This window comes from Eleginops maclovinus, chromosome 12 (genome assembly GCF_036324505.1).
Source record: "Eleginops maclovinus isolate JMC-PN-2008 ecotype Puerto Natales chromosome 12, JC_Emac_rtc_rv5, whole genome shotgun sequence".
Classification (NCBI taxonomy): Eukaryota; Metazoa; Chordata; class Actinopteri; order Perciformes; family Eleginopidae; genus Eleginops; species Eleginops maclovinus.
The window spans coordinates 8,528,339-8,554,014 of record NC_086360.1 but is presented as its reverse complement, the minus strand read 5'-3'; the positions used below and the strand labels follow the sequence as shown (position 1 = coordinate 8,554,014).

The 25,676-nt window shown below is 39.5% G+C and overlaps 3 protein-coding genes across 6 annotated transcripts; all 3 read right to left on the bottom strand.

The window, feature by feature from the left end:
- Positions 1 to 124: 124 nt before the first annotated feature.
- On the bottom strand, positions 125 to 9,395 carry LOC134874002 (uncharacterized). 4 transcript variants are annotated; one of them, XM_063897955.1, is made up of 11 exons: positions 9,127 to 9,395; positions 6,792 to 7,406; positions 6,662 to 6,698; positions 5,816 to 5,895; positions 5,470 to 5,550; positions 5,288 to 5,347; positions 5,122 to 5,202; positions 4,919 to 4,990; positions 1,978 to 3,838; positions 1,090 to 1,203; positions 125 to 760 (listed from the first exon to the last, which is right to left on the bottom strand). In XM_063897955.1, the coding sequence occupies exons 2-11, from the start codon at positions 7,347 to 7,349 to the stop codon at positions 540 to 542; spliced, it is 3,165 nt and encodes a 1,054-aa protein (XP_063754025.1). In that variant the 5' UTR covers positions 7,350 to 7,406; positions 9,127 to 9,395; the 3' UTR covers positions 125 to 539. The 4 variants fall into 4 exon arrangements, with proteins under 4 accessions (XP_063754025.1, XP_063754023.1, XP_063754024.1 ...); XM_063897953.1 differs by having other exon boundaries at positions 6,662 to 7,406; XM_063897954.1 differs by lacking the exon at positions 4,919 to 4,990 and having other exon boundaries at positions 6,662 to 7,406.
- Positions 9,396 to 12,897: 3,502 nt separating this feature from the next.
- On the bottom strand, positions 12,898 to 15,954 carry LOC134873298 (E3 ubiquitin-protein ligase TRIM35-like). The gene is made up of 4 exons (XM_063896790.1): positions 15,779 to 15,954; positions 14,019 to 15,522; positions 13,171 to 13,511; positions 12,898 to 13,125 (listed from the first exon to the last, which is right to left on the bottom strand). The coding sequence occupies exons 2-4, from the start codon at positions 15,244 to 15,246 to the stop codon at positions 12,898 to 12,900; spliced, it is 1,797 nt and encodes a 598-aa protein (XP_063752860.1). The 5' UTR covers positions 15,247 to 15,522; positions 15,779 to 15,954.
- Positions 15,955 to 17,426: 1,472 nt separating this feature from the next.
- Positions 17,427 to 19,820, bottom strand: LOC134873169 (nuclear factor 7, brain-like). The gene is given in 2 exon segments (XM_063896622.1): positions 17,427 to 19,357; positions 19,359 to 19,820. Coding segments are annotated over 2 exon segments (1,428 nt in total). The 5' UTR covers positions 19,536 to 19,820; the 3' UTR covers positions 17,427 to 18,106.
- Between the last annotated feature and the right edge of the window lie 5,856 nt (positions 19,821 to 25,676).

The following is a 25,676-nucleotide window of genomic DNA, read 5'->3' as shown; positions in this document are numbered from 1 at the left end:
CAATACATGGGATACAATAAATCCATTATTTGAACTAAAACGCGAAATATTTAAAAACCTGTAAACTATCAAAGTAAAAATATTACTGTGGCACATAAAAATATAAACATTGACATGCTATTAATAAGAATCAGAAAATATTTATTGTGGCACCACAAAAACATGAATAACAAAATACAGTATACAGGAAACTTCACCGAAGCTAACCAGCTCCTTAGACACGTTATTTGTCAATGTCCGTGAGCTGTCTCTGTCCAAATTAACTTAATAACATGAAACAGAAACAATTAACAAAAATAGAAATAATACAAATTCAAATCTATTCTTGGTCATCCTAACCGATGTAAATGCCCACCATGTCACACAAGTCACTCCGAATGAGAATGAACAAACAAAATAAAAAGGAGGAACAGAGGGTGGCAAGGATGAGAAAATGGAAGAGAAAAAAGTTGCTTGTTTTTGCCATTGACCAAATATCCCACTTCTAACGGATGAAATTGTCCATTTCTCTGCTGTGGTTCTAGTTGCCCATATAACAGTTACTGTTTTTGGGTCCTTTTTTGGGCAGTGATCCTGTTTCTGACATAGTCCTTGACACCTTTCCATGAACGGGTCCTCAGTGCTTCTGGCTCTGCTTCAAGACACTGAACGCATTCGTCCTTCTGAGGCACCTTGTGCTCTTTAATTAACCGCATCATGTGTCTTTCAACAGCAAGGACCTCTGCTTCCTCCCATTTATGTTTGCCCTGAATTTTGGAGCCTGTGGGTTAAAAAGAGAAACGAGTCGCCAATCTTCAAAATAACAAAATACTGTTTTTTCACACACAACTCTCCATACTGTTATGCACATTTATTCGTAAAGCCTCCAACCCCTATAAATGATATTTATCTTCACCGGACATTTTTTCTTTTTGTGTGCCATATTTTAACATCACATCAAGCTCAGCCAATGGAATGGACGATAAGTAAGAACTCCTACTTTTCCCCCTCCTTGATTATTTTTGTTGTACAAGACATTCTAAACCAAAGAGGAACCATATATACAAATGAATTGATAGAATGATTGATCATGATCGTTCACCATTTTACCTTTTTTTTCTGATTTGAAATACTTTGAAGTTACAGTCGTGTTGGCGCTTGTTGGTCCACAGCCTGCACCGGAAAGCTCATTGTTATCCCAGGATGCAGCTTGTTGTCCTCTCTCTGTGTTGAAGAAAAAACGAGAAAGATGAACTACATTTCCCACACAAAGGCCAAAGATATTCGACAAAAAGTACAGCTCAGCTCCCCAGCGTTGTTTTCAATTTTGAGTCATATTACGACAATTGATCATAGTAATAATGCCTTTGATACAAAATGGACAAATTTTTCTGTTTTTTGTTTCTAAAGTCAATAAAAAAGTTTTTTTTGGAGATGCAACTCCTCCAACCTGGCCTCAGCTATATTCCAGATTCCTATGTCATTTAAAGTAACTTTTATACTAAAATGAATGCTGATGCTCCTAATTCTAGAACTTTAGATTGCAATGGTTGATTTAGAAAGATATTTAGTAGGTTATAGATTTGAACATTGCGCAGATATACGCTGAAAACATCACACCCACCAGATTGTGAAAGTGAATTACAACAGCAATTCACAATAAAAAAAGATGCGCGTCTTGTGCCTTTTATGGGGGATATTCTCAAAACACTGCAGCATAATACACAGGTTTTGCATTAGGATAAAACTTAGTGCTTGCCCTAAATCACTGTGATGATCATAAATCGCTCTTGACACCACAATAAACCACACTGACTCCTTTTGAACTCCTTTTAATAGATGCACATTTTATATGGAATATGTCTGAACTTTATGTTCCGAGTTGATTTGCCGGTGAGAAATTTCCATTTGAAGTTAACTGAATCGCAGTAAAGTCATCGGAATCAGAATTATTTTACATTTTCACAAGTAAATCATCCTAAAAAAGAAATAACCTACCATCAGAATGCATTTCCACATCATCGTGCTGTCCAAGGTTTCGTACTTGATTGTTGGGGCCTAAAATTTGGTCGGCCTCATCTTCATTCAGGTTCATCAGTTGTAGCATTTTCCCGTAATGCTTCCGGATCTTTGAGGATGTCAGCGCTTCAGGGTCTTTAGCTCCACATTCTTTGACGTATCTCTGGATGCACTGTGCCCCGGCGTAGTAAGTCAGTGCATTGGGTCGGCCAAACAGGTAAGGATTCTGACTGGGGACTCCACATGGCTCACGTACATTTACAAGAAGCTCCATAGCTGACTCGAGTGATGGTTTGAGTAAAACCGGAACCGTTCTGCCACACTTCCCTCGTATGTCGATTCTCACAAAGAACCTGCACATTTTTCTTTCCAAATCAGTAACGGATATGTCCATGCCCTCTTGCAAGTTTGACTTTTGCCGCGACTCAAAAGCCGTTATTTCCACTGTCGATACCTCTGAAACACTTCTCCTGTTGAAAAATATTGTCCGGCAGAGTATTACATTGGCCAACGCAGCATAGTTCTCTGCAGAAGGGCTTTCTCTGAGTTTTTTTTCAGTGAGAAGGTGAGTATTCTCCACGTGGATATTCAGGCGCATCACATCTTGAGCAAACGGCACCTTCTTCGCCCTTTTCAGTTTGGTTTTCCTGATGGCTGTTAATGCACCTGCAGAAATATGCTTGTTCCATTTTCTCTTGTACAGAGAGAGGAAGTTTCTCGCAGACTCTGCCGATCTCTCATCACCAGACTTTACTGCGTTCCGCTCAACAATACCACAAGCCTTCTGTAGGTGGTAGCCAAGCTTGATTGCAAGTGAAGGTCTTCCGTACGTTTTGTTTTCTGCATTGTAGCCTGCCAGGACGTTTACTGCAGACACCACATGTGGGAAGCACGAAGGGAGAAAGAAGTCCTCCAGTTTCTCCAGAGTGGTGATTTTTTTAGCTTCTAGTAGAAGTCTTGCTAACTGTCGAAGGTTTTGTCTTATATAGTCATGTTTTTTCGGATCAGGACCGTGATGATTGAACAGGAGCTCGCCAAACTGCAAGATGACTTCGTCTCCCATGACAGTTTGCGTCACATCGTCGTATATCATATCGGACAGAATGTTCCTCAAACCATCAGTAATGCCAAGATCTCCTAAAGTTTCAAGCGCACACCGAGACGCGATATTCTTCCTTCCAAACACATTCTCGTTCTTCTCTCTCTCTGGGCACACTTTCATGTGTCGGTACAAAGGTTTCTTCAGATAAAGACCTCGACAGTGAAGGCAATGGAGAAAGTCTTTGCCTTTTTTAGTTTTGCTCGGTCTTTTTCGGGCAGCAAGTTGGCCCTGTCCTGATTTCAAGACATCTTTGTTATGAGCAAAGTTTCCTTCATTTATCAATCTGTTCCATATCCTTTGTCTTTCTTTTGATTTCAGAGGGAATTGAAATACAGCTGCGACCTCTTTTTTGTCACTGTGGTTCCTTTCAAGATGTCGTGACATTTTAGATACTGGCTTAGTGCAGAACAAACAATAATTCCTCTTGTCATAAACACGTCTTGCTTTAGAACTAGAACATGGCAACACTACAGTGTCAGAAGACTTTTCTTTCTGAATAATTGCATGAGTCTGTTTTGGGGGACTGTCAGTGTTGTCCTCGGACATGGAACTTTCTGATTTATCTTCTGTTTTTACTGTCGGAGAGGGTTCTTTGTTTGTGGGGGTTGAGGGTCTGCTGTGATTGAATTCATCTGAAGAGCTACCGTCAGGTTGGATTGGGGAATCAAAAAAGTCCACATCACTGTCAGGGAAGTAATCAGAGTCACCGTCATCCTCTGACTCAGCTGACTCATTTTCCTTAAAAATAAAAAATAAAATAGAATAAATCAGTGGAAATTAGGTCATGGACATTCTGTGATGCAGAAAATGTAAGTACATGTAAGTATTTTTAGACTTAAATTGTATATTTTTATTATTAAATAAAATTGTATTCTGGCATTTTATAGAGGTTCTATATATTATTATTTTTTAATGTATTATCTGCATACAAGTGCACTTCAACGTTCAAAGTTCAACGTTAGTGTCTTCTAGTGATAATTGTCACCATTCACATATTGTTCTTGCTCTGCTATTATCATGTAATATATCATGCATATTAATACAATATAGTATAAAATAATCATATATATGATTACTGCCTTCCTGCTGCCTACATATTCTTCAAAAGCGCCATAACTAGCAGAGTTTGAATGCCAAACATTGAGCTTATTCAACCTTTTATTATATTTTATATATATATATATATATAATAAATCCATTTTATATTACTGACGGCTAGCTCCAGTGGCTAAATGTAACACCAGAGGGAGAATGCCATGTGGTAACATCGATAGTGTTGATAATGTACAGTGTATTGCAAATGTAATTGATATGTATAATTTGTATATCCTTTTGGCCAGTCTACTACTGCAGCAACAGCAACTTGCCTTGTTTAACGAGGAGATGTTTGAACCCTTTTGCAAGTATTCGGGCCCTTTAATTTTCAGTAAATGTTTATGCTATAGATAAATAAAGACTTGGTCAGCATTCGAGGATAATTTAGCAATATAGACTGGAAAACAGCAATGCAATGAAATGTCTTTGAATAGTCAAAATACAAAGATATTCATTTTACCATAATATTAGGAAAAAAGTGGCATGCTGCAACCACAAATGTCTTGTCATCTTTCTTTTCCTTCTTTCTTGACAAGTTAATTATTGACCAAAATTGTTTCAACCAAATACTTTAGTTAATGACATAACTGACCTAATATGAAATATCAAGAGTCACATTTCAACAGTGCGTACCACAAATACACTGTAACTGCTGCCCTGACAAATCACATTGAAATGATGAACTTCTGAATAATACTTAAAACGTTTGATATGGGTTATTACGTCTGATTTGCTGTTAGATGACATTGGCTCTTCCTGGGACGCAGGCGATGAATAATCCGTTGATATATGTGGCTGAAAAACCAAATAATTAAAGAGACATTTAACAGTAATAGAGTTGAGCCTTGACTATCATTCAGGTTTAGCCTAACATTTAAAATAAAGGGCATCTTTTGGTGTTGGTTAATATTTTGATGTGGGGCTACCTTTGACTGCAGTTGAACCTGCTGTGCATCACTGGTCTTATCTTGTTCACATTGAAATGATATTTCCATTGATGATGGAGACTAAAAGTGAAGAAAAATACACAAAATGACACATTTTCATTTGTATAAATCAAATAAAACAGCAACATCTAAAAAGAAAAACTACCTGAATAGCTGCATGTGGAGACTGCCCACCACTGCTGTCCTCTGGATGTATGGATTCCAGCTTCATTGGGGGAGAAAGTGAAGTCAACTGGAAGTATGTCTCATAATCTATATAGGATGAATTATCCCAAAAAAAGATTGACCTTTAATAAACAAAAAAAGAGAAATCTATAACACACTTACAAGTTTATCCAACTGTGCCACTTGTTGAAGAAGTTGTGCACGCTGTTGCAAAAGCACCAAACGTTGTCTCTCACTGCTGGCCTAAGAGAAGAATAAACATGTTAATTAAAGAAGATGCAATCAAAAGGGAAACCACACAGATCTGTAACTTGAAATAACATAATGGTAGCAAAATGGGGAGCATTTGTTTGGTAGATGCTGCTGACTTGTACTTTCAAAGGAACAAACAGCTAGATATCGTGACGCATGTGAAAACAATTACAACAGTCAAGATGGGTACAAAATAAGACCACCAATCAACAGAACCTTCTTTTCAAATACATTCCGGTGCTGTTCATTTCCTCACCGGTGAACTCATGTTGCCCTCTTGCGATGGCGCATTGTTAGGAAGAGCACCAGCGACAGGGACCGACTCGTGTACGGCTCCTGAGGAAAAGACACGCAAGTTGTATGATGAAATGTGTTACAGCACTGTAGTCTGCACTGACATTAGAGTGTGGTCAGGTTTTTTTTTTTTGTAAAGGTCCCCTTAACACGCAGTTGTTCATATTGCCTGATTACTGATCACCACAAACCCTCTGTACATCAGTTGAGCTGCGTTCATAGGGGGCCAAATATCGAAGAAATATAATGATAATAATTTAAGCACGCAAAATTTAAAGCACGTAAATATTTTTGAAATGAAAAGTGTCTTTCTGAATTAAGCTGCTGCGAATTAATTGCCATGGTCCAGATTTCTGGTGAAAGATGGTAAAAGAATGTGGCAATTGTGTCCCAAACCAGGCTAGGTTTTAGTCGATTTAAAGTTGTGCAATTTCCAAAACATTACATTCAGTAGCTTTCTTTTTTTTGTAGCATTTTCACTTTTTGTTGACGATGACAGTGTAGAATTGGAGAAGAGATAGAGACGAGTGTCGTGTCACAACATTTGACAATCCATCACTCAGCTAACAAAATATAGTATGCATTTTGGTGTTCATAAATCTGTTTCATGAGATATTCAGAAATTAAGTAAAGGAGCGGTATTAAATAAAGAAGAAATCTGGTCGCAGTATACCAAGGATGAGCAACAAACACATATTTTAGACAAACCAAAAGCAACATGTTTAACAACACTAAAGAGGCTTTTCATCCTCCAAAACAGGACAAATGTACTAGAGTACAGCAAAGGTTAAAAAATAAAAAAGCTTACCCATGCAGTTTGAGGAAGGTATCCACTGATGCTGCTCCTGAGACATGGATGAAGCATGGCTATGAGTGTATCCAGCAACACCAGCAAACTCCACATTCACTCCTTCAAAAGTAGCTTGAGATGTACTTACACGTTGTCCACATGATGGCAGGCTAATGGGCAGAAGTCCATCGGGTAAACCCTGATTGGTTAATTGAGGTGGAAATGGTGCTTTGAAAAGATCGTGGGGGGATAGCAGCGGCGGATGTTGGGGCCTACAAGCCTGTGGTGATTGGTTTGTTTGGGGAAGAGATGGTAGGAGGATGTTTTTTCCTTGGTTTGCAGTGAGCAGCATAGATGAAGTGTGAGGGTTTAGCTGGGCAAAGGGATTCATGTGAGAGGAACTCGGGATGGCAGTGTTGGCAAACAGCGTGTTTGATGACGGATTGCTGCTGATCTGAGAGGCTTTGTACAGAGCTGAGTGGTGAGTGGTGTTTCCCGATGATATGGTGCTTGGGTCCCTCATACAGCTCTGACTGGACTCCTGCTGGTGCTGGTAGAAGGGCCTCTGGTCAGAAGATGAGCCCAGTTGTTGATGCTGAGAGCTGGGCAGAGCGTCGAGGAGGGGTCCTTGAGTTGAAGTAGAGGACCAGCCATTCTGGCCTGCCCACGACTGACAGGGTACGTGGCTCTTGTGGTTATCCATCATCCTCTGTAAACATCCAAATGTGTTGCTTGGAGCCTTATATATCCATGGAGACAAGTCCTAGCAGATGAAACAACATGCAAAAAGATTCAATAGGACACAAATCACACATTAATAGCAGAACTTGCTCAGGGATTTAATGATAAACCACTGAGACAATAACTTTGCTCACAGAACAACTCTATCAGTTCAACAGAGGGGGCTTCTCATTAAAGAGTGAAATAATGATACATTAGCACCCCCTAACTTCAATAACACTGCAACAAAACAATGCAAAAGTTACATTTTATTCAGCATCTACTTTATTATTGTGGGCTGCAACTTATCTGCAATTATCAGGATAGGAAATATAACACCAAAACAATCTTCATATTTCACAAGCTAAAACACAAAATGATGATTAGTTGAGTAACCTTCTTATCAAAATAACTTCAGTTCAACTACTCAGTATAAGATGTCCCTTAACTACTGAAAACGACTTTCTTAGTGTATGTGGCTTTATGTTTTAAATTTTGTACACAACTATATTTAAGGTGAGCACTGAAAAAACATATCCTTTAGGAGATCAATGTGAAAGTCAAAGTCTGGATATAGATCCTTCTGAAAAAGTAACCACAACAACGGGACATAGTGCAAGAATTGGATATTGAGAAATGTACCCTAGTGTGTTCATATTTTTGTTCCACACTGTTACCCGATCCATATCTGATTTTAGGAATGTATGTATTTGTGTTATCTCAGAGATGGGCACTCTTTATTGTACACACTTTGATGAAGCGGGGCTTTAACCAACTTTTAAAAATATGCATGTTTGTGTCACTTACCTCTTGTGGCGCCTAGCCATCAAACAGGAAGTTTTTACAGGTTTCACAGGTTTTAAGAAAGCATTGGTGGTGTAAGTGTACCTAAGTAAAAGTTAAAATACTACAGAGTAAAAATACTTTTTTACAAGTAAAAGTCATGCATTTAAAATGCACTTAAGTAAAAGTACAAAATTAGTGGCATCAAAAAACCTTACATACCAAAAATAAAACTTATTTTGCTTAATGTCCATTTTAGAATCATTATGATTCTTAAATGGACATTAAGCAAAATAACTTTAATAATAATAATTTAATATATACAGTATATATGATTCATATATATACTGTATATATTAAATTACTTTACTTCATTATTTCATATACTGCTGCTGGACATTAAAACGTATAATTATATAGCATAGTTTACCTATTAGTTTATTTATATTTTGTTTGAGGTAATAATCTAAATCTGTAAAGTAATTATTAACTTATTTTGTTGAATACATGTAGTGGAGAAAGAGTACAAGATTGGCATATATATATAGCATCTTTTGTTAATCGATCTTATAACTTCACACTGTACATTTTACATTAATATGCCATTTTGGCAAACTAAATATAAATAATTTCCCACTTTTATACTGTGTTAGCTGTAAATTGGCCCCTCAATAGTGTTTTATTGGACAGAATCTTTCTTCACGGTTGACTTTCATATTTTCCATCTTTTAGGTTTTTTTTACCTTGTTTTGAGATGTTTGTATTATTCTTTATTTTCTGCAATTCGTGTTTTACATGCAACGACAAGTAAAGTAAAATGTAAAGTAAAAGTACCCCAAAAACGTACTCAAGTAAAATACTTGAGTAAATGTATTTCCCTAAATTACACTGCTGGAAAACACTATCACACAAATCACCAGCAAAATAAACAGTAGCTACAGATACTAGTTTGCGGCAAATAACCTAACACGTATACTCACAGTAGGAGGTCCGGCTATAACTATAAGGTTGTAGTCATGCTCACGTCGAACAAGTGTAGCTTAGCGTGGTTTCCACTTACTTTCAATCTTCTGCTACATTGAAGAGCTAGCTGTTAGCTAAAATGGTGTTAGCTTGATAAACTGTGAAAATCTCAAATGATTCGTAGAACTGATACTACACCAAAATGAACACGCTGAAAAATACTACCTGCTTAACACAGCTTTCATTTTGAGTAAACATACTTGAAAACCAGTGCCATATCCGGGCTAACATCAAATGGCTTCCGGTCGTTTGTTTACCTCACAGACCTACAAGCACTTAGATTTTCAGAGTAAGAGCGTCATCTCCACAACATTAAGTGACATTATTTTAAAAAATAATAAATAAGGATAGGGTTAGAAGAAAAAAAATCACGTTCTATACCAACAAAGGAAGAAATACCTGGTGTTGGAAAGGATTTAAGTTGATTTACTCATGTATATTTAGCCGTTGCAAGGTGAAAAATACTGTAGATGGGGCTGTTTTTTGGGGGGGTGGTGTCTGGGGGTATAGTACTTAGTACTATTTAGAGATAATTGTACTTAGCTTCAGTATTCACATTTTATGTTACTTCAAATACTTTTACTCCACAACATTTTTGAGAAATGTTGGACTTTTTACCTGCTACATTTATTAGACACGTATAGTTACTTGTACACAAAAACATGTGAAATGATAAGATATAATGGAGTAAGCCTACTGTTCCACAAATATATAAACCTAGTAGACTAATAAAAGTACATAAACATTGGGCTCAATATTGATAAACTACAGGCAACATGCTGCTCCACCATGTATTTATTAGTGTTAAGAAACTGGATAAAACAATATTCCTGGATAATTTAACACTGTGAAAAGAGCCATGCCGCATAGTGAGTTATTTTACTTTTGATAGTATGAGTTAGCTTACAATACTTCTGTACTTCTACTTATGTAACATTTAGAATTCAGGATACTTGTGATAAGTATTTACAGATCATAGTATTTCTACTTTAACCTGAGGATCTGAGTACCTCTTCCAACTCTTGCAATACCACAATATACCCCTTCAGAAGTACAGCTCATGCATTCAAGATGTTACTTTGATCAAAATAGGTGCACACAAAATGTGTATTAGGTATCAAAAGTACAAGTAATCGTTATGCAGTTGCAAACCCTAGGTATTCTGTCTTATAAAGTGACAGGTGAAACTACAATTCTCAAAACACCCAGGTCTTCGTCCTGAGCAGAATGCCATACAGCGTGCAGGAAAAGACTGTAGAGTCTGTGTACTAACAGTGATGCATTACCTAAATACAAAGACACACAGTATGTCTGTGAAACATAATGGCGTTTTTGTAAAGGAAAAAAAAAAAAATCTATCAAAAACTGCAAAATAGTGCTGCTATTGATCAACCTATGCATGCAACAATAACCCTTGTGTAAGTAAGTAACAGAAATAAAATGTTCAATGTTCAAAGGCTGTTCATAACACACTGTTACACCTTCAAATTACAAAACTGATCAATATTTTATTTTGAAGATATTTTTTTTATATTTTAATGCTGCAGTGGAGTAGGATAAAAGTCAATGTGAGTTCTGACTGTTTCTAAGTGAGAATCAAAACCCCTCCATCAAATCGTAACCTCCGTTATCGTAAACGTTTGTTGTACAATTGAAGTTCATCATTTATGTTCTCTGTAATTTGTCACATGGCTATTTGACAGATGTACGTGAAAAATAGAAATCAAGCTTATAGACATATTTTCAAATAAAACTGCTAATTATTTAATCAAAAGTTTTCTGAAGCAGCATTTAAAATACTCAACTTAATTTTACAGCTGTAATTACCCTTAGATCAATTTAAAAAATGTCATTTTCAATAACTATAAATGTTATTGTCCATGTATACAGTACTGAAAATGTCACATACTAACGGCTAATGAAGAAACATTGTAACAAATTTAAATGGATGTATTAAATCACTTGCTCCCTGCAGTAAAACAACATACATGTCTAAAAATAATTTGTCATCATCAATATCTCCATTTTGTGCTACTTTGTAATTTTACCAAACTACAATTCAGAAGTAAATATTGTACTTTTATTCCACTACCTTTATCTAATACATTAAATTACTTTACAGATATGGAAAACTTATATAAAACCCAATCAACTCTTGAATAAGTCTTTAGTTTGGACCTGGACTAAATTCAAAAACTACCCTGAAGTAAATTAAATAGTTTAAATGAGTTCCAGCGCAATGATAAACACTATAGTGCATCAATAATTATGATCAAAACATAAAATAAACATTATTCCGAAATAATGAGTACTTTACGTTACTTAGGTACAAGATCTGAGTACTTCTTCCACCTCTGGATATAACTTATCATTGAAGACTTTCTTTCTCCCTGTTCTTGCATGGCAGAGGACACCGGGCCAGTCCTAACCCCTATCAGCTGTCGGCCCACAGTCCTTCATGTCTGTGTCATGTGACTATAATTTGGAGAGAAACATCTGACACAGGGAGAGATATGTAACCTAGGCTTACTTAAATGTGACCTAACATGAAGAGATCAGGATCAGAACATGTAACGACTCCAATATTTGAATAAAGGAATTAGATTAACAATTAATTTACACTGAGGAGATAGCAGAGCTTGAGTGGTCACATCAGAAGGTCAACAACACACTTCAAGAGGCCATCTAGCAGGGAGTTCCCATCTTCAGCCTTCCTCTGATGTTTGACCAGGAGGATGACCTGTTCAGGATGAGAGGGGAAAGCGTAGAATAGATGCTGCAAATCGGCTCATTAAACAGAATCTACTTCCTGGAGGCTGTGCTTCATGAACAGAAAGAACGTGCAGGAGCTGACACTGATTTGTTTTTTACATTAAATGTTTCTGCACTCATACAGATACTAATGTTACCCTGCGAGTATTTTTGTAGCAGCTGAGTTTTTGTCTAAATCTAGTTGACAAAGGAAGGGATTAGATAACTGAGAATTTAAAGATTGTTGCAAAAAACATTTTTACTTAGTTCTGTGTTAATAACTTACACAACCAGGTTTCATGATAGAAGAGCAAATCAAAACAAAAGTTGGGCTGTAAAGAGCTGAAAGACTCATGTCTAAGATGTAATGCAATCTAAAGAATGTGTTTGAGATGATTTGCCTGGCCTGTCCAGTGGACTCCGGCCTGGCCTGTCCAGTGGACTCCGGCCTGGCCTGTCCAGTGGACTCCGGCCTGGCCTGTCCAGTGGACTCCGGCCTGGCCTGTCCTGTCGACTCCGGCCTCTCCGGTCCAGTCGACTCCAGACGCCTGCCCTGTCGGCGGCCCTGTCGACTCCGGCCTCGCCTCCGGTCTCGCCTGTCCAGTCGCCTCCAGTCTCGCCTGTTCCTACTCCGTTGGGGGTCCCGCCATCACCTGTTCCGATGGGGGTCTCGCCAACTCCTGCTCAGTTGGGGGTCCCGCCGTCAGCTGTTCCGATGGGAGTCTCGCCAACACCTGCTATTGTTCCGAAGGGGGTCCCGCCAACACCTGCTATTGTTCCGATGGGGTCCCGCCGCCACCTGTTCCGATGGGGGTCCCGCCGTCACCTGTTCCGATGGTGGTCCCGCCGTCACCTGTTCCGCCGGGGGCCCCGCCAACTCCTCACCCCATCAAGTCGGTGGTCCCTCCGACACCTGTACCGTTGGTGGTCCCACCAACCCATGTCCCTGTCCAGTCGGGGACCCCGCCGACTCTAGTTCATGTCCCGTCGGTGGTGCTGCCGGCCCCTGCACCTGCCTCTTGTGGGGGTCCCTCTGACTGGTGCTCCTGTCTCCTCGGTGGCCCTGCCGCCTCCTGCTCCAGGTCCTCCTTACTTTCCTCCGGAGCGGTCCCGCCAGCCTCCAGCTCGCCGGCCTCCAGCCAGTCGTCCTCCAGCCCGCCGGCCTCCAGCCAGTCGTCCTCCAGCCCGTCGTCCTCCAGTCCGTCCTACAGCCCGTCCTCCAGAGGCGTCTCGCCGCCTTCCAGGCCAACCTCCGGAGCCGTTTCGCTGTCCTCCGGCGCTGTCTCGCCGTCCTCCGGAGCTGTCTCGTTGCCTTCCAGGCCATCCTCCGGAACTGTCTCGCCGCCCTCCGGAGCTATTCCACTGTCCTCCGGGTCGTCCTCCAGAGTTCCCTCGCCATGGTCTACGCCCTTGCCTCCGCCCATGTCTCGGGCCTCCGGAGTTCCCTTGCCACAAGGCCTGTCCGTGCTCTGTCTCGTCCTCTGCCTTGCCCCCGGGTCGTCCGCCCGAGACACCCTTCTCGTCCTCTGCCTTGCCCCCGGGTCGTCCGCCCGAATCCCGCCTCCGGACCACCTCCACCCACCCTTTTGGCCTTGGTCATGCGAAGACTGCACTCAGTATGTTACACAACTAATAAATGTAATAGTGAAAGTAGTAAATCTTAGTGAAACTCTCCTACAGAGCAAATCATTCAGAATGTCATGTGTCTGTGTGTATAAACCCTCAGTAATGTCCTCTTCATTGAGGCTGTTTTAATACACCTTTAAACAACACACCTGATCAACGACTGGATGATTGGGGTTTTGAGTAAATAAAGAGAAAGCATCAAAATGAATAAATGTGTATTTTTCAGTAAATGATGTAATGCATTATTCCTTTTAATTTTGAAGCTACTTTCTATTTGTTATGATGCTGCACTGGAGTTGGAGAAAGGTAAATGTGAGTCCTGAGTGTTTCTAAGTGAGACTCAAACCCGTTGCTCAGCTCCAATACGCCATGCTTTGCCCCTCGCATGTTTTCTGATGATTGGCCTTCATCAGGGTGCTAGCTTCTTTGTATACAGCAGGTTAATCCATCAAATGACTTTACAAAAGGAAACATGGATTTAATGAGTTTGGCTGTCCATGAATGTATTTTCCACTGCGATGCAATAAACACCAGATTCCATATTTTGGTGTGGCAAATCTCTTTCCTTTCCTGTCAGCTGACTCTTTAGTTAAACCTATATTCCAGTCAGGATGATCTCCAACCTCCACCTCCCAGCTGTGTTTGCCTGAGCTGAAGCCCTCAGAGCCCAGTACAGTAGCATACATAGAGCATCTCTCCGGATTATCAGGAAGCTGCTGAGATTTGTCTCCATTTCTCACACTGGTCAGATCATCAGACATATAGAGCCTGTTGGCTGCAGTGTTTGGGTCCAGAATGACAGGACTGAAGTGGACCTTGTCCTTCATCTTCTCCCAGACTCTGAAGGACAGGTTGCCCAGGTGTTTGGCCACATCTGTCAGCGCTCCTGAGAGCAGCTGTGGGTCTGACAGTGATCTCTGGACTCTGGCTCTGCTCTGAGTGGCTTTATAACTGCGGAGGAAGGGCACGTTGTGTTTCTGCAGCTCTTTTTCAACAGCAGAGATACTGTGTGACAGACAGGAAATGTGCTCCTGAATGCTCTTCATCTCTCTGCTAATAGTCTTCCCCTTCTGCTCCTCTTCCTCCCTCAGAGCTGTCAGTCTGGACTCCTCTTCCTCTTTCAGGAACTGATGGAGCTGGTTGAACTCTGCTCTGATCTTCCTCTCTGTGGACAGCAGCTGCTTCTTGGACAGTTGAATCACTTCATTGTATGTTGTCTCCACTCGTTTGTATTTGTCCCTCTTGTTCTGCAGAGACTCTAAGTCAGATTTCAGCAGGTCCTTCAGCTCACTGACTGCTTGTTCTACAGGAACCACCTTGTGACTCTGGTGGAGAGAAAACTCACAGACAGGACACACAGCTCTATCTTCATCCTTACAGAACAATCTAGGCTCTTCTTGATGTTTACTACACACCACCTCCACCTTCTTCTCTCCTTTTTCTGTCTCAGATGATCCAGCTTTCTGTCTCTCAGCAAAGGAATCAGCCAGCTCCTTCAGAGCAAAGTTCACCAAAGGATGTTTTTTAGAAGACTTTCTTTTACAAATGGGACAGTTTTTGTTCTTACTCTGTTTCCAGAATTTCTGCAGGCAGCTCGAACAGAAACTGTGGTTGCAGCTCAGAGACACAGGATCTCTGAAAGTCTCTGAACACACATGACAGCTCAGGAAACTTTCAACAAGAGTGGTTTTCTCAGCCATTTGATATTAAAGTTATTTCTAAAGAGCAGGACTCTCCAACTTACAGTCTGTCCACTTCTCTCCTCTAATATACTCCAAACGTGTTTTCCAACAGAGATATCAGCTCTGTTCAACAATCTCCAAATCTACTTTATTCTCTCACCTCTGTCCAGGTTGCATTATCAACAGAAGGAAATTCTGCTATGTCATTTATTCACCAGCAGATGGTGTCAGGATGTCTTTCAGAGGGAAATGTACTTTGGCAGTCAGTTCAGGATGATGACTTTGTCCAGGTATCTGTTGGAAGACAAACACATAAAGTTTATTACGTTTAAAAAAACAGCGTTGGATTAAAATGAACATGCTCATATATAATAGTTTGAAGTGGACAGTTTTTCTTCTTTGTTCCCAGAATTTCTGCAGGCAGCTCCAACAGAAGCAGTGGTTGCAGCTCAGAGACACAGGATCTCTGAGAGTCTCTGAACACACATGGCAGCTCAGGAAACTTTCAACAAAAGCAGCTATCCTTTGGTGTTTTAAAATTGTCACTCACCAACTTGTACTTCCTCTCCCTTGGCCTCTTGCAGTCCTCTCAATGTGCGTTGTTGGATGGAGATCTCTCACAGTGTGCTGGTGTCGAGGCTCTCTTCAACAATGTCAGAATCAGTTTTCAATTATTCTAATCTCTTTCACTAGTTAATCATTGATAGTTATAAAGGCAGTCATCTGTTTTTATGACCAGCATATATCTTGACAAGATGAACTTCAGAATCTGGACGACTTTCAAGTTCTGACTCAAACATGTTTTTAATCCATTTGTTTCCTCTGTGTGATCTGACCAGTGATAATGGTCAGTGTTAAATCTACTGACAGACAAGGAAGATTATTTGAAATGTAACTGTCACTAATTTAACATTATTTTAACATTAATCTTCTTCATGACATTACACTCAAGTGTGTGTCTCGATGAGTTTATATTCATTAAAGCTTTGCAGCTCTCACTGTCCCTGGACTTGTTTTTAATTGCAGAATGTCCAAATGACCAATCAGAACTTAGTACTCATCTCAGCCATGTTATAATCTTTTTTATCGGAGTACCTTTGAACTCAACGTTGTATCTGTAATTATACTCCCTTGTGATTTTATGCGTTATGATTCTCCATAAGATTAGGAATATACAGTATTCATGTTTAGAGTCACACAAACAGTCCTGAAGAGCAAAGTCATGTTTTAGCCGTCTTAGTGACTATCTTTGTTTTCATTGCAAAACCCCTCAAAACTTTCTTTGTTTTTATGAAAGATTTTGTCAGATCCTATACAAAAAACAAAACAAAGTTAGTATTCAATTAGATAGAGTTAATCAGATAATAATGATGCATGAAGTAGCAACCAACAACATTAGAGATTATTCACTCGCCAGGATCACTAATGCATGCACAACTTTCCAACTAAACTGTAGGATTTGATACGTTTGTAAGAGTACATGGCCTGGCACCAGGCATCACATATCCAAATACAAAGCTTACATAATACAATTTTAGATTTAGTTAACCCTAAATGCACTCAACAAAATCTGCTAACGATTTTGTTTACACTCAAATGTTTTATTAAGTGTATTTCAATGTTTTTTAAACTCCTAAAGAATGTAATTACTTTCCAAACACAAAAAATAATATTGTAATGGTGCACTTCTGAACGCACTGATAATTGATTAGAAAAAAAAACAAAAAAAGCAGCTGAGTTTTTCTCTAACTGTAGTTGACAAAGGAAGGGATGAGATAACTGAGAATTTAAAGACAGTTGGAAAAAGTATTTTTCTTGATTCTGTGTTAATAACTTACACAACCAGGTTTCCTGATATAAGAGGAGCTCAAAACAAAGGTTGGACTGTGAAGAGCTGAAATACTCATGTCTAAGATATAATGCAATCTGAAGAATGTGTTTTGAGATGATTTGACTTTACAAAAGGAAACATGGATTTAATGAGTTTGGCTGTCCATGAATGTTAAGGTTAAAATATGCACAACCGCGACCCGGATTCGATTCCCGCCCCGCGCTCCTTTCCGGATCCCACCCCAACTCTCTCTCCAGCTTTCCTGTCACTCTCCACTGTCCTATCCGATTAAAAAGCAAAAAGTCCCCCAAAAATATCGGGAAAAAATATATATAGATGCATGAAGGGATGCGATGCAAACAATAAAAAGATTGAATCATTAGAAGTTCAGATATTTATTTATATTTTTGTTTGTTGTAATTGTCTTTCATCATTCTCTGTAATTTGTCACATGGCTATTTGACAGATGTACGTGAAGAAATACAAATCAAACTTGTTTTTTGAATAAAACTGCTGCTCATTTCATCATAGTTTTCTGAAGCAGCATTTAAAATACTAAACTTAATTGTACTGCTGTGATTACCTCTAGGTTAATAAGGAAATTGACATTTTAAATTCCCATAAATGTTATTGTGCATGTATACAGTCCGGAAAATGTCATATAGGCTAACGAAGAAACACTAACGATGAAAGAATGAATTGAAATAGATGCATTAAATCACTTTCTCCCTGCAGTAAAACAACATATACATATCTAAAAATAATTCATCAAAAGACCCAAAAATATCAAAAGGTTGAACTCAAGACGAAAACTGATGTTTGACTAGAAACTAGATGTTGATAACATCTAGTTTTGTTGATTTCATGAAGTTTTAGCACAAATTTAAAAATTAATAAATTTGTTAAAAGACAAGAATTCACAAAAATATAATCAAACATCAGACTAAAAATATTATATGATGATCATCTGCTGTTTTTTATCTAGATTTTCCCAAAGAAATGTAGACAGACAAGTCAGAATAAAGTCTGAACCAACACTCCTGAACATCACAGAGGAATCTCAGTCTGACAGATTTTGATATCAGCAGTTTTAGCATCACCATCTGATCCAATACAAAAATATGGGAAGAGTTTCTCAGTGAAAGTGTCTCTGTGAGTGCAGATGAGAGTCATGTCTCCAGGGTCATAGAAGGACACCTCCCCCCTGTCAAAGTCCAGCTGGACTCTGATCCTCAGGAGATTCTTCTTCACTCTGACAGTCTCACCATCAACATTAGTGTATTTTCCAACGCGATGCAATAAACACCAGATTCCATATTTTGGTGTGGCAAATACCTTTCCCTTCCTGTCAGCTAACTCTTTAGCCAAACCTATATTCCAGATAGCATGATCTCCAACATCCACCTCCCAGCTGTGTTTCCCTGAGCTGAAGCCCTGAGAGCCCAGTAAAGTAGCACTGTTAGTGCATCTCTCTGGATTATCAGGAAGCTGCTGACATTTGTCTCCATTTCTCACACTGGTCAGATCATCAGACAGAGAGAGCCAACCGTTTGGAGTGTTTGGGTCCAGAATGACAGGACTGAAGTGGACCTTGTCCTTCATCTTCTCCCAGACTCTGAAGGACAGGTTGCCCAGGTGTTTGGCCACATCTGTCAGCGCTCCTGAGAGCAGCTGTGGGTCTGACAGTGATCTCTGGACTCTGGCTCTGCTCTGAGTGGCTTTATAACTGCGGAGGAAGGGCACGTTGTGTTTCTGCAGCTCTTCTTCAACAGCAGAGATACTGTGTGACAGAGAGGAGATGTGCTCCTGAATGCTCTTCATCTCTCTGCTGATAGTCTTCCCCTTCTGCTCCTCTTCCTCCCTCAGAGCTGCCAGTCTGGACTCCTCTTCCTCTTTCAGGAACTGATGGAGCTGGTTGAACTCTGCTCTGATCTTCCTCTCTGTGGACAGCAGCTGCTTCTTGGACAGTTGAATCACTTCATTGTATGTTGTCTCCACTCGTTTGTATTTGTCCCTCTTGTTCTGCAGAGACTCTAAGTCAGATTTCAGCAGGTCCTTCAGCTCACTGATTGCTTGTTCTACAGGAACCACCTTGTGACTCTGGTGGAGAGAAAACTCACAGACAGGACACACAGCTCTATCTTCATCCTTACAGAACAATCTAGGCTCTTCTTGATGTTTACTACACACCACCTCCACCTTCTTCTCTCCTTTTTCTGTCTCAGATGATCTAGCTTTCTGTCTCTCAGCAAAGGAGTCAGCCAGCTCCTTCAGAGCAAAGTTCACTAAAGGATGTTTTTTCGGTAGACTTTCTTTTACAAATGGGACAGTTTTTGTTCTTACTTTTTCCCCAGAATTCCTGCAGGCAGCTTGAACAGAAGCTGTGGTTGCAGCTCAGAGACACAGGATCTCTGAAAGTCTCTGAACACACATGGCAGCTCAGGAAACTTTCAACAAGAGCGGTTTTCTCAGCCATTTGTTCAAGTTATTTCTAAAGTTCAGGACTCACTTACAGTCTCTCTACTTCTCTCCCTAATATACTCCAAACAGTAGACATACAACACCCCTTGTAAAAGCGTTTCAGCTCTGTTCAACAATCTCCAAATCTACTTTATTCTCTCACCTCTGTCACAGGGTGAATTATCAACAGAAGGAAATGCTGCTATGTCATTTATTCACCAGCAGATGGTGTCAGGATGTCTTTCAGAGGGAAATGTACTTTGACATTCAGTTCAGGATGATGACTTGTCCAGGTATCTGTTGGAAGACAAACGCATAAAGTTTAGTACGTTTAAAAAAACAGCGTTGGATTAAAACGAACATGCTCATATATAATAGTTTGAAGTGGACAGTTTTTCTTCTTTGTTCCCAGAATTTCTGCAGGCAGCTCCAACAGAAGCAGTGGTTGCAGCTCAGAGACACAGGATCTCTGAGAGTCTCTGAACACACATGGCAGCTCAGGAAACTTTCAACAAAAGCAGCTATCCTTTGGTGTTTTAAAATTGTCACTCACCAACTTGTACTTCCTCTCCCTTGGCCTCTTGCAGTCCTCTCAATGTGCGTTGTTGGATGGAGATCTCTCACAGTGTGCTGGTGTCGAGGCTCTCTTCAACAATGTCAGAATCAGTTTTCAATTATTCTAATCTCTTTCACTAGTTAATCATTGATAGTTATAAAGGCAGTCATCTGTTTTTATGACCAGCATATATCTTGACAAGATGAACTTCAGAATCTGTACGACTTTCAAGTTCTGACTCAAACATGTTTTTAATCCATTTGTTTCCTCTGTGTGATCTGACCAGTGATAATGGTCAGGGGTAAATCTATATTAAACACTGACAGTCACGAACACAATCCTGAACTGTCTTTTTACTTTCTTTGTATTCATTACAAAACCACTCAAAACTGTAAATACTAAAACTAAATATCTGTTTTATATCAGATCCTTTACGAAACACAATGTGAGTTTTCATTAAGATAGATTAATCCAATGATCATGAGGCATGAAGAAGCCACCAACAGCGTTACAGATGATTCACTCACCAGAATTACTTACGCATGCACAACTTTTCAACTTAACTGTAGGATTTGATAACCCTAAATGCACTAAACAAAATTTCCTGACAATTGTTTACAGTAAAATGTATTATTGAGTGGATTTCAATGTTTCTCAATCTCGTTAAAGAATGCATTTACGTTCCAATCACGAGAATAATATTGTAGTGAGAAAAAACAAAGCACTTTTTGAACATTGAAGCATGTAAACCATGTCACAGTAAAAGCACAAAATCCAAATATGAAAATATGAACCTTTTTTCAACAATTTAAACTGAAATAATTATAATAATATGATTAGTGAATTCAAATGGGTCTTGGGCTTTGTCCATGCCTCACGGTCAACAGTTGTGTTGATTTATATGACACTTATCATAGTAAAGTCACATGATCTATCAGCTTATCCCTGAATTTTCTCACTGGGGTCAACAAAAACAAGATTCTTACCTGCTGTAAAATCTCTCTTTAATACTGAATAAAAAACCTTAAAACAACTTATTAATACACTTTAAATATACAATAGTTTATCCACCATCAGTATTTATATACTACTACTACCTCATGTGACATGTAGGGTTACAGTAGACGAAGTGCTGCACTTACCTTAAACCTGTTGTTTATTGTTCTTTACACTACAGTGCATCTTATGTGACTGCGATCGTTCTAGATTTGATATGCCAAATTTCATGATCAGTGTATAAATGGATCCATTATAGTACTTTTATTATTATGTTAAAGTTCTATTTCTTGCTTAAAGGTCTGCATTTTGCCAACACAAAATGAGTTGTAACATCTTTTTTGTTATTGTGGTAGTCCTTCCTTTACTTTAAGAACATATCTGATTTGTTCTTCTCTCATGACATGTTAATACTTGCATGGATTACACTGCAGAACCAGACAGATTTGCGGCTCGTTCCCTGTAACACTTTACTCAAACTCTCCCCCAGGAACAATAACTGAATACACACGCAGAGCCTCTTCACTGAGGGGAAGGTGTGAACAGAGACTGTGTGTTTAATCTGGAGTGAACCGCAGCTGTAAGAGAAACAGAGAGAGGAGCGGCCATGAATTAATATTTGATTGGCTCCTCTCCGGCCCTGTGTGCTCTAATATTGATGCGGTGGAGGGGCCTTGAGGCTCTCCAAGGCTCCCAGGTATATTAACACACTGTTGGCATACCTGAGCTTTGCCTGACCTCCAAATAAAGAAAACATGTGAGTTACAAATATGATGAAGTGTGTGTGTGTGTGTGTGTGTGTGTGTGTGTGTGTGTGTGTGTGTGTGTGTGTGTGTGTGTGTGTGTGTGTGTGTGTGTGTGTGTGTGTGTGTGTGTGTGTGTGTGTGTGTGTGTGTGTGTGTGTGTGTATAACAAGTACGTGTTTAGATTGACCTGATTACCTTTACCTGAGGTATCCACTCTATTTATACGTCTCGTTGAATTAAATATACTTTCTTTTTTCTGTTAATACAGTTGACTATGTTGTGCTGTTTAAAGGGGCGAAGCCTGCGAGCTAGTTCAGGCAGTCAATTCAAGCACCAATGATACATTTGCACATAACGCCCCTCGTCACTCTTACAACCAACCAAACATAGTCTCCTAAATCTGGCGCTCTGTTTAAGCAGTTGGATCTGCCTACCTCTGCCTCTCTAATGCTGAAGCTGCTACTACTGCTGTTTCCACGCTGGTAATGCGTTCACCTCACTGCTGCTGCTGCTGCTGCTGCGTTCACGTTGGCGATGCTCGCCTGCCCCACCACCACCCCAGCTTAATCCCCAGCTTCCATCTGTAGGCTCGGGGGACAGCTATCTAATCATCACCCAATGTTCTTTGTTAATATGGGGAGTGATGAGGCCCGAGCCTAGACACGAAATTTGTTTATTGAATTTTTTTTACACGTTATGTGTGAAAAAAATTCAATAAACAAAGTACAGAAGAGAAATAGACAGGAGTGCAAATGCAGGTGCTGTAAAATAAAATTTAAAAAGGTGACATAACAACAAATATTTTATATTTTATTTTTTCTGACATCATGTATGAGGAGATGTCTTTAAGCCACATGGACACAGGAAGGGATTCTGCACTTCCATAATAAAGCAATACATTTGTTGCCAGCATTCATGGCCAGTTTGATTAGGCGCACCTTATTCCTTTTGTTAGAAGGGATATCAGAGATATCGCCTAACAAGTCTAGTTTGGGCGTACAAGGAATCTCAAACCCACTAATCTCTTTAAGAGTCTTCCATATTGACCCCCAGTAATGTTTTAATTGATTACATTCCCAGAACATGTGAATTAGACTGCCTGTCTCTGTCTTACATGTAGGGCAAAGATCTGAAATGTATTCATTTATCCTATGAAGTCTTTCAGGTGTAAAGTAGGTTCTGTGAATAATATTAAATTGCAAAAGTTTACGTCGGCTGTTATATGTGAAATGCAGGGCTTTTTCACATAATGAGTCCCATTCAAAGTCTTCAAAGGTGCAGTTCAGGTCTTGCTCCCACTTGGTCCTATTGTTCAGGGGTTTAACCTCTGTAAGGGCCAGGATGCGGTTATAGGTTAAGGACAGGATACCTCTGGGGTGCTTAACACCTTTTAGAACATTGTCAATTGGGAAGGACTTTAGGGGAGAAGAGTTTTCACCATGAAGTGTGCTTGAAAAGAGTCTGACTTGCAAGTATTTGAAGAAATTAGTAGTTGGGAGACTAAAGGAGCTACGCAGCTGTTCAAAGGTCATAAGTAAGTTATTCTGGTAGAGATCCCCAAATGTTTTGATTCCCTGAGTGTGCCACATCTTGGTTATTCCATCTCCAAGTGCACCTGGCAGAGCAGGGTTGGTGTGGAAGGGGGTATTTCTGTGAAGTATGATAACACTATTGAGATGTTTCTGGATATCAGACCAGATTCTAGCTGTGTGATTAATAAATGGATTATCAGTGCCATTCTTCAGAGTGTGGAATGACCGAATAAAAGGGATGCCAGCCAGCGGCACGTCTAATGAATGGCACTGCTCTAAGTGCTTCCAAGCAGGAGGGTTAGCCTTTTCTGTCTGGGCAGTCCAATAATAGCGGTGAAAATTGGGGAGCCTCAACCCCCCATGTTGGTATGTATTGTAAAGAGTTTTGATCTTAATTCTAGGAGTCTTTTTCCTCCAGATAAATGTTGATATCATTCTCTCTAATTTCTTGAAATAATTCGTATGTACAAATATGGGAAGGGTTTGAAATAGGTAAAGGAATTTAAGTAGGACAGTCATCTTAATGCTAGATAAACATTGCTTTAAATAAATTGTGAAGGTGAATTTGAAAAACCTTCAGCTTCACTTTGCCAGCACTGACATCAGGGGACACTTTTATTTTCCAACTATCTGGTGGGAGCTGAATATCCCTTTTGAATTGAATTAAATCAAACACACATTCACACCTGCAATCTGAGCTTGCCTGCTGTGGCGACAAAGAGGAAAGGCTTTTCGCTGAAGCCTGGTGAACATGATTTAGTACCAAGGGGATCATACCTTGACTGAGTTAATCTGGTAAAAACTTGATCATTGATATTTGATTTCCCTTTGTTCAACAAAATCAAACCCAGATTTTCTTTAATTGGCTCGCTGGGTTTAAAAAGATAGTGCAGATGTTTCTCACGCACTTCCTTAAGACTTCTGTTCAGTGACAAAAAGTTCTTTCTGGTGACTTGTGATTCAATCTGACTATCTTTAGGGGGTGCCATATTATTTATCTGTTTGCTGCTGTGGAAGAGCAGTGCTACTCTGTGTCATATTCTGCACAATGCTGAAAAGATTAGTTCTTGACTGTCTAGGCCTTGGGAGCTGTGGAAGATTGCCAGTATGTGTTGGGTCTTTTTTTATTCATGACAACTGTTTTCATGGAGGAAAATCCCTCTTCTGTCATCAATAGTGCAGGAGAATAGTGGCTGTCTCAGTGTGACGTCCTACTGCCTTATTTTCTGTGGATTATACAGTTCTGTGTCTCCTTTTTCAAGCTATTCCATCCATTTACTTTTTTGTTCTTCTTTTATTTCTTGATTTTGGAACAAAACATGCTATAGTTGCCAAAATGGTTGAGTGAATTGCAGTTTGTAATCACAGCCAGTATCAAATAATTAAACAGATCCTCAAAAATGTGATTTTCAGCATTGTTAACCTACACCAAGGACTTACATCATGAGACAGGCAATTTGAGCTGCAATCAAGCGGTCTCAGAATAATCGTAAAAATTAGTAACCAGCTGGGAAAATTCCCCAAAACAGCCATCAACGTGTTGTTTAAACCATCCAAGGAGGGTGTACCGTAAATTCAGCATTGATCTTCTATAAGTACATGTTATTTTTACCCTTAGAAGCTAGAAGAAAGGCAGCAGTGTCAGTCACAAAGGAATAGGCCAGGTGTTTGTTGGTGAGGAAGAGAGGATGGTTTGAGCTTCTCCTGCAAGCTGTCCCCATATCTCACTGATCCTCAAAGCTAAAGACCAAAAGTGAAGGACTTTTAACTTTCACTTTTGACTTTGACACAAAAAGTATAAAATGATGTTTTTGAGTGATCACCACCTGCAGATCAAGCAAGTTTCTACAGGTTTATTTTAACAACATAGAAAGGTAAGAAGACACTTTATTGATCTCCAGAAGGGAAATGAAATAATACAGCAGAAACATAAAACAGACCACATGTGCCTGATAGAAGAGCTCCACACATTAGCAGGAAATTAACTCACAAAATGAAGAATAAAATATTGAACCTTTGAAGAGACATTAATCTCCTGCTGTAACAGCCGTCACATCAAACTGGAACAGGAAAGCATTCCTCCTGAATGTTGCCTCTGAGTTGGTTAGCACCCTCCTGTTTATAATGTATGCTTAAGCATGAATGTTTTCCCCAACTTAACCGTTAAGTGTCACAAAACACAAAAACCAGCCTTGGGTTATTGTTAACAAAATGATGCAAACAGGACTGTCACTATACTTTTGATCCTTATAATGGTATATGCAAAACCAATAGAGCAGCTTCATTACTTTTTGAAGATGGTATATTCATATATCGTTAAGAAATAC

What these genes read in the sequence shown, in the direction of transcription:
- LOC134873298 (XM_063896790.1), bottom strand. Translation starts at nt 15,246, where the DNA reads ATGGCTGAGAAAACCACTCTTGTTGAAAGTTTCCTGAGCTGTCATGTG. An exon ending in GCCAAACTCATTAAATCCAT is followed by an intron (nt 13,512 to 14,018) that starts GTTTCCTTTTGT and finishes CGCATGACCAAG; the next exon opens with GCCAAAAGGGTGGGTGGAGG. An exon ending in ACAGCGAAACGGCTCCGGAG is followed by an intron (nt 13,126 to 13,170) that starts GTTGGCCTGGAA and finishes GACGGGCTGTAG; the next exon opens with GACGGACTGGAGGACGACGG.
- LOC134874002 (XM_063897953.1), bottom strand. Translation starts at nt 7,349, where the DNA reads ATGATGGATAACCACAAGAGCCACGTACCCTGTCAGTCGTGGGCAGGC. An exon ending in CTCCACATGCAGCTATTCAG is followed by an intron (nt 5,203 to 5,287) that starts GTAGTTTTTCTT and finishes CTTCACTTTTAG; the next exon opens with TCTCCATCATCAATGGAAAT. An exon ending in TTTCAAATCAGAAAAAAAAG is followed by an intron (nt 761 to 1,089) that starts GTAAAATGGTGA and finishes TTTAACCCACAG; the next exon opens with GCTCCAAAATTCAGGGCAAA.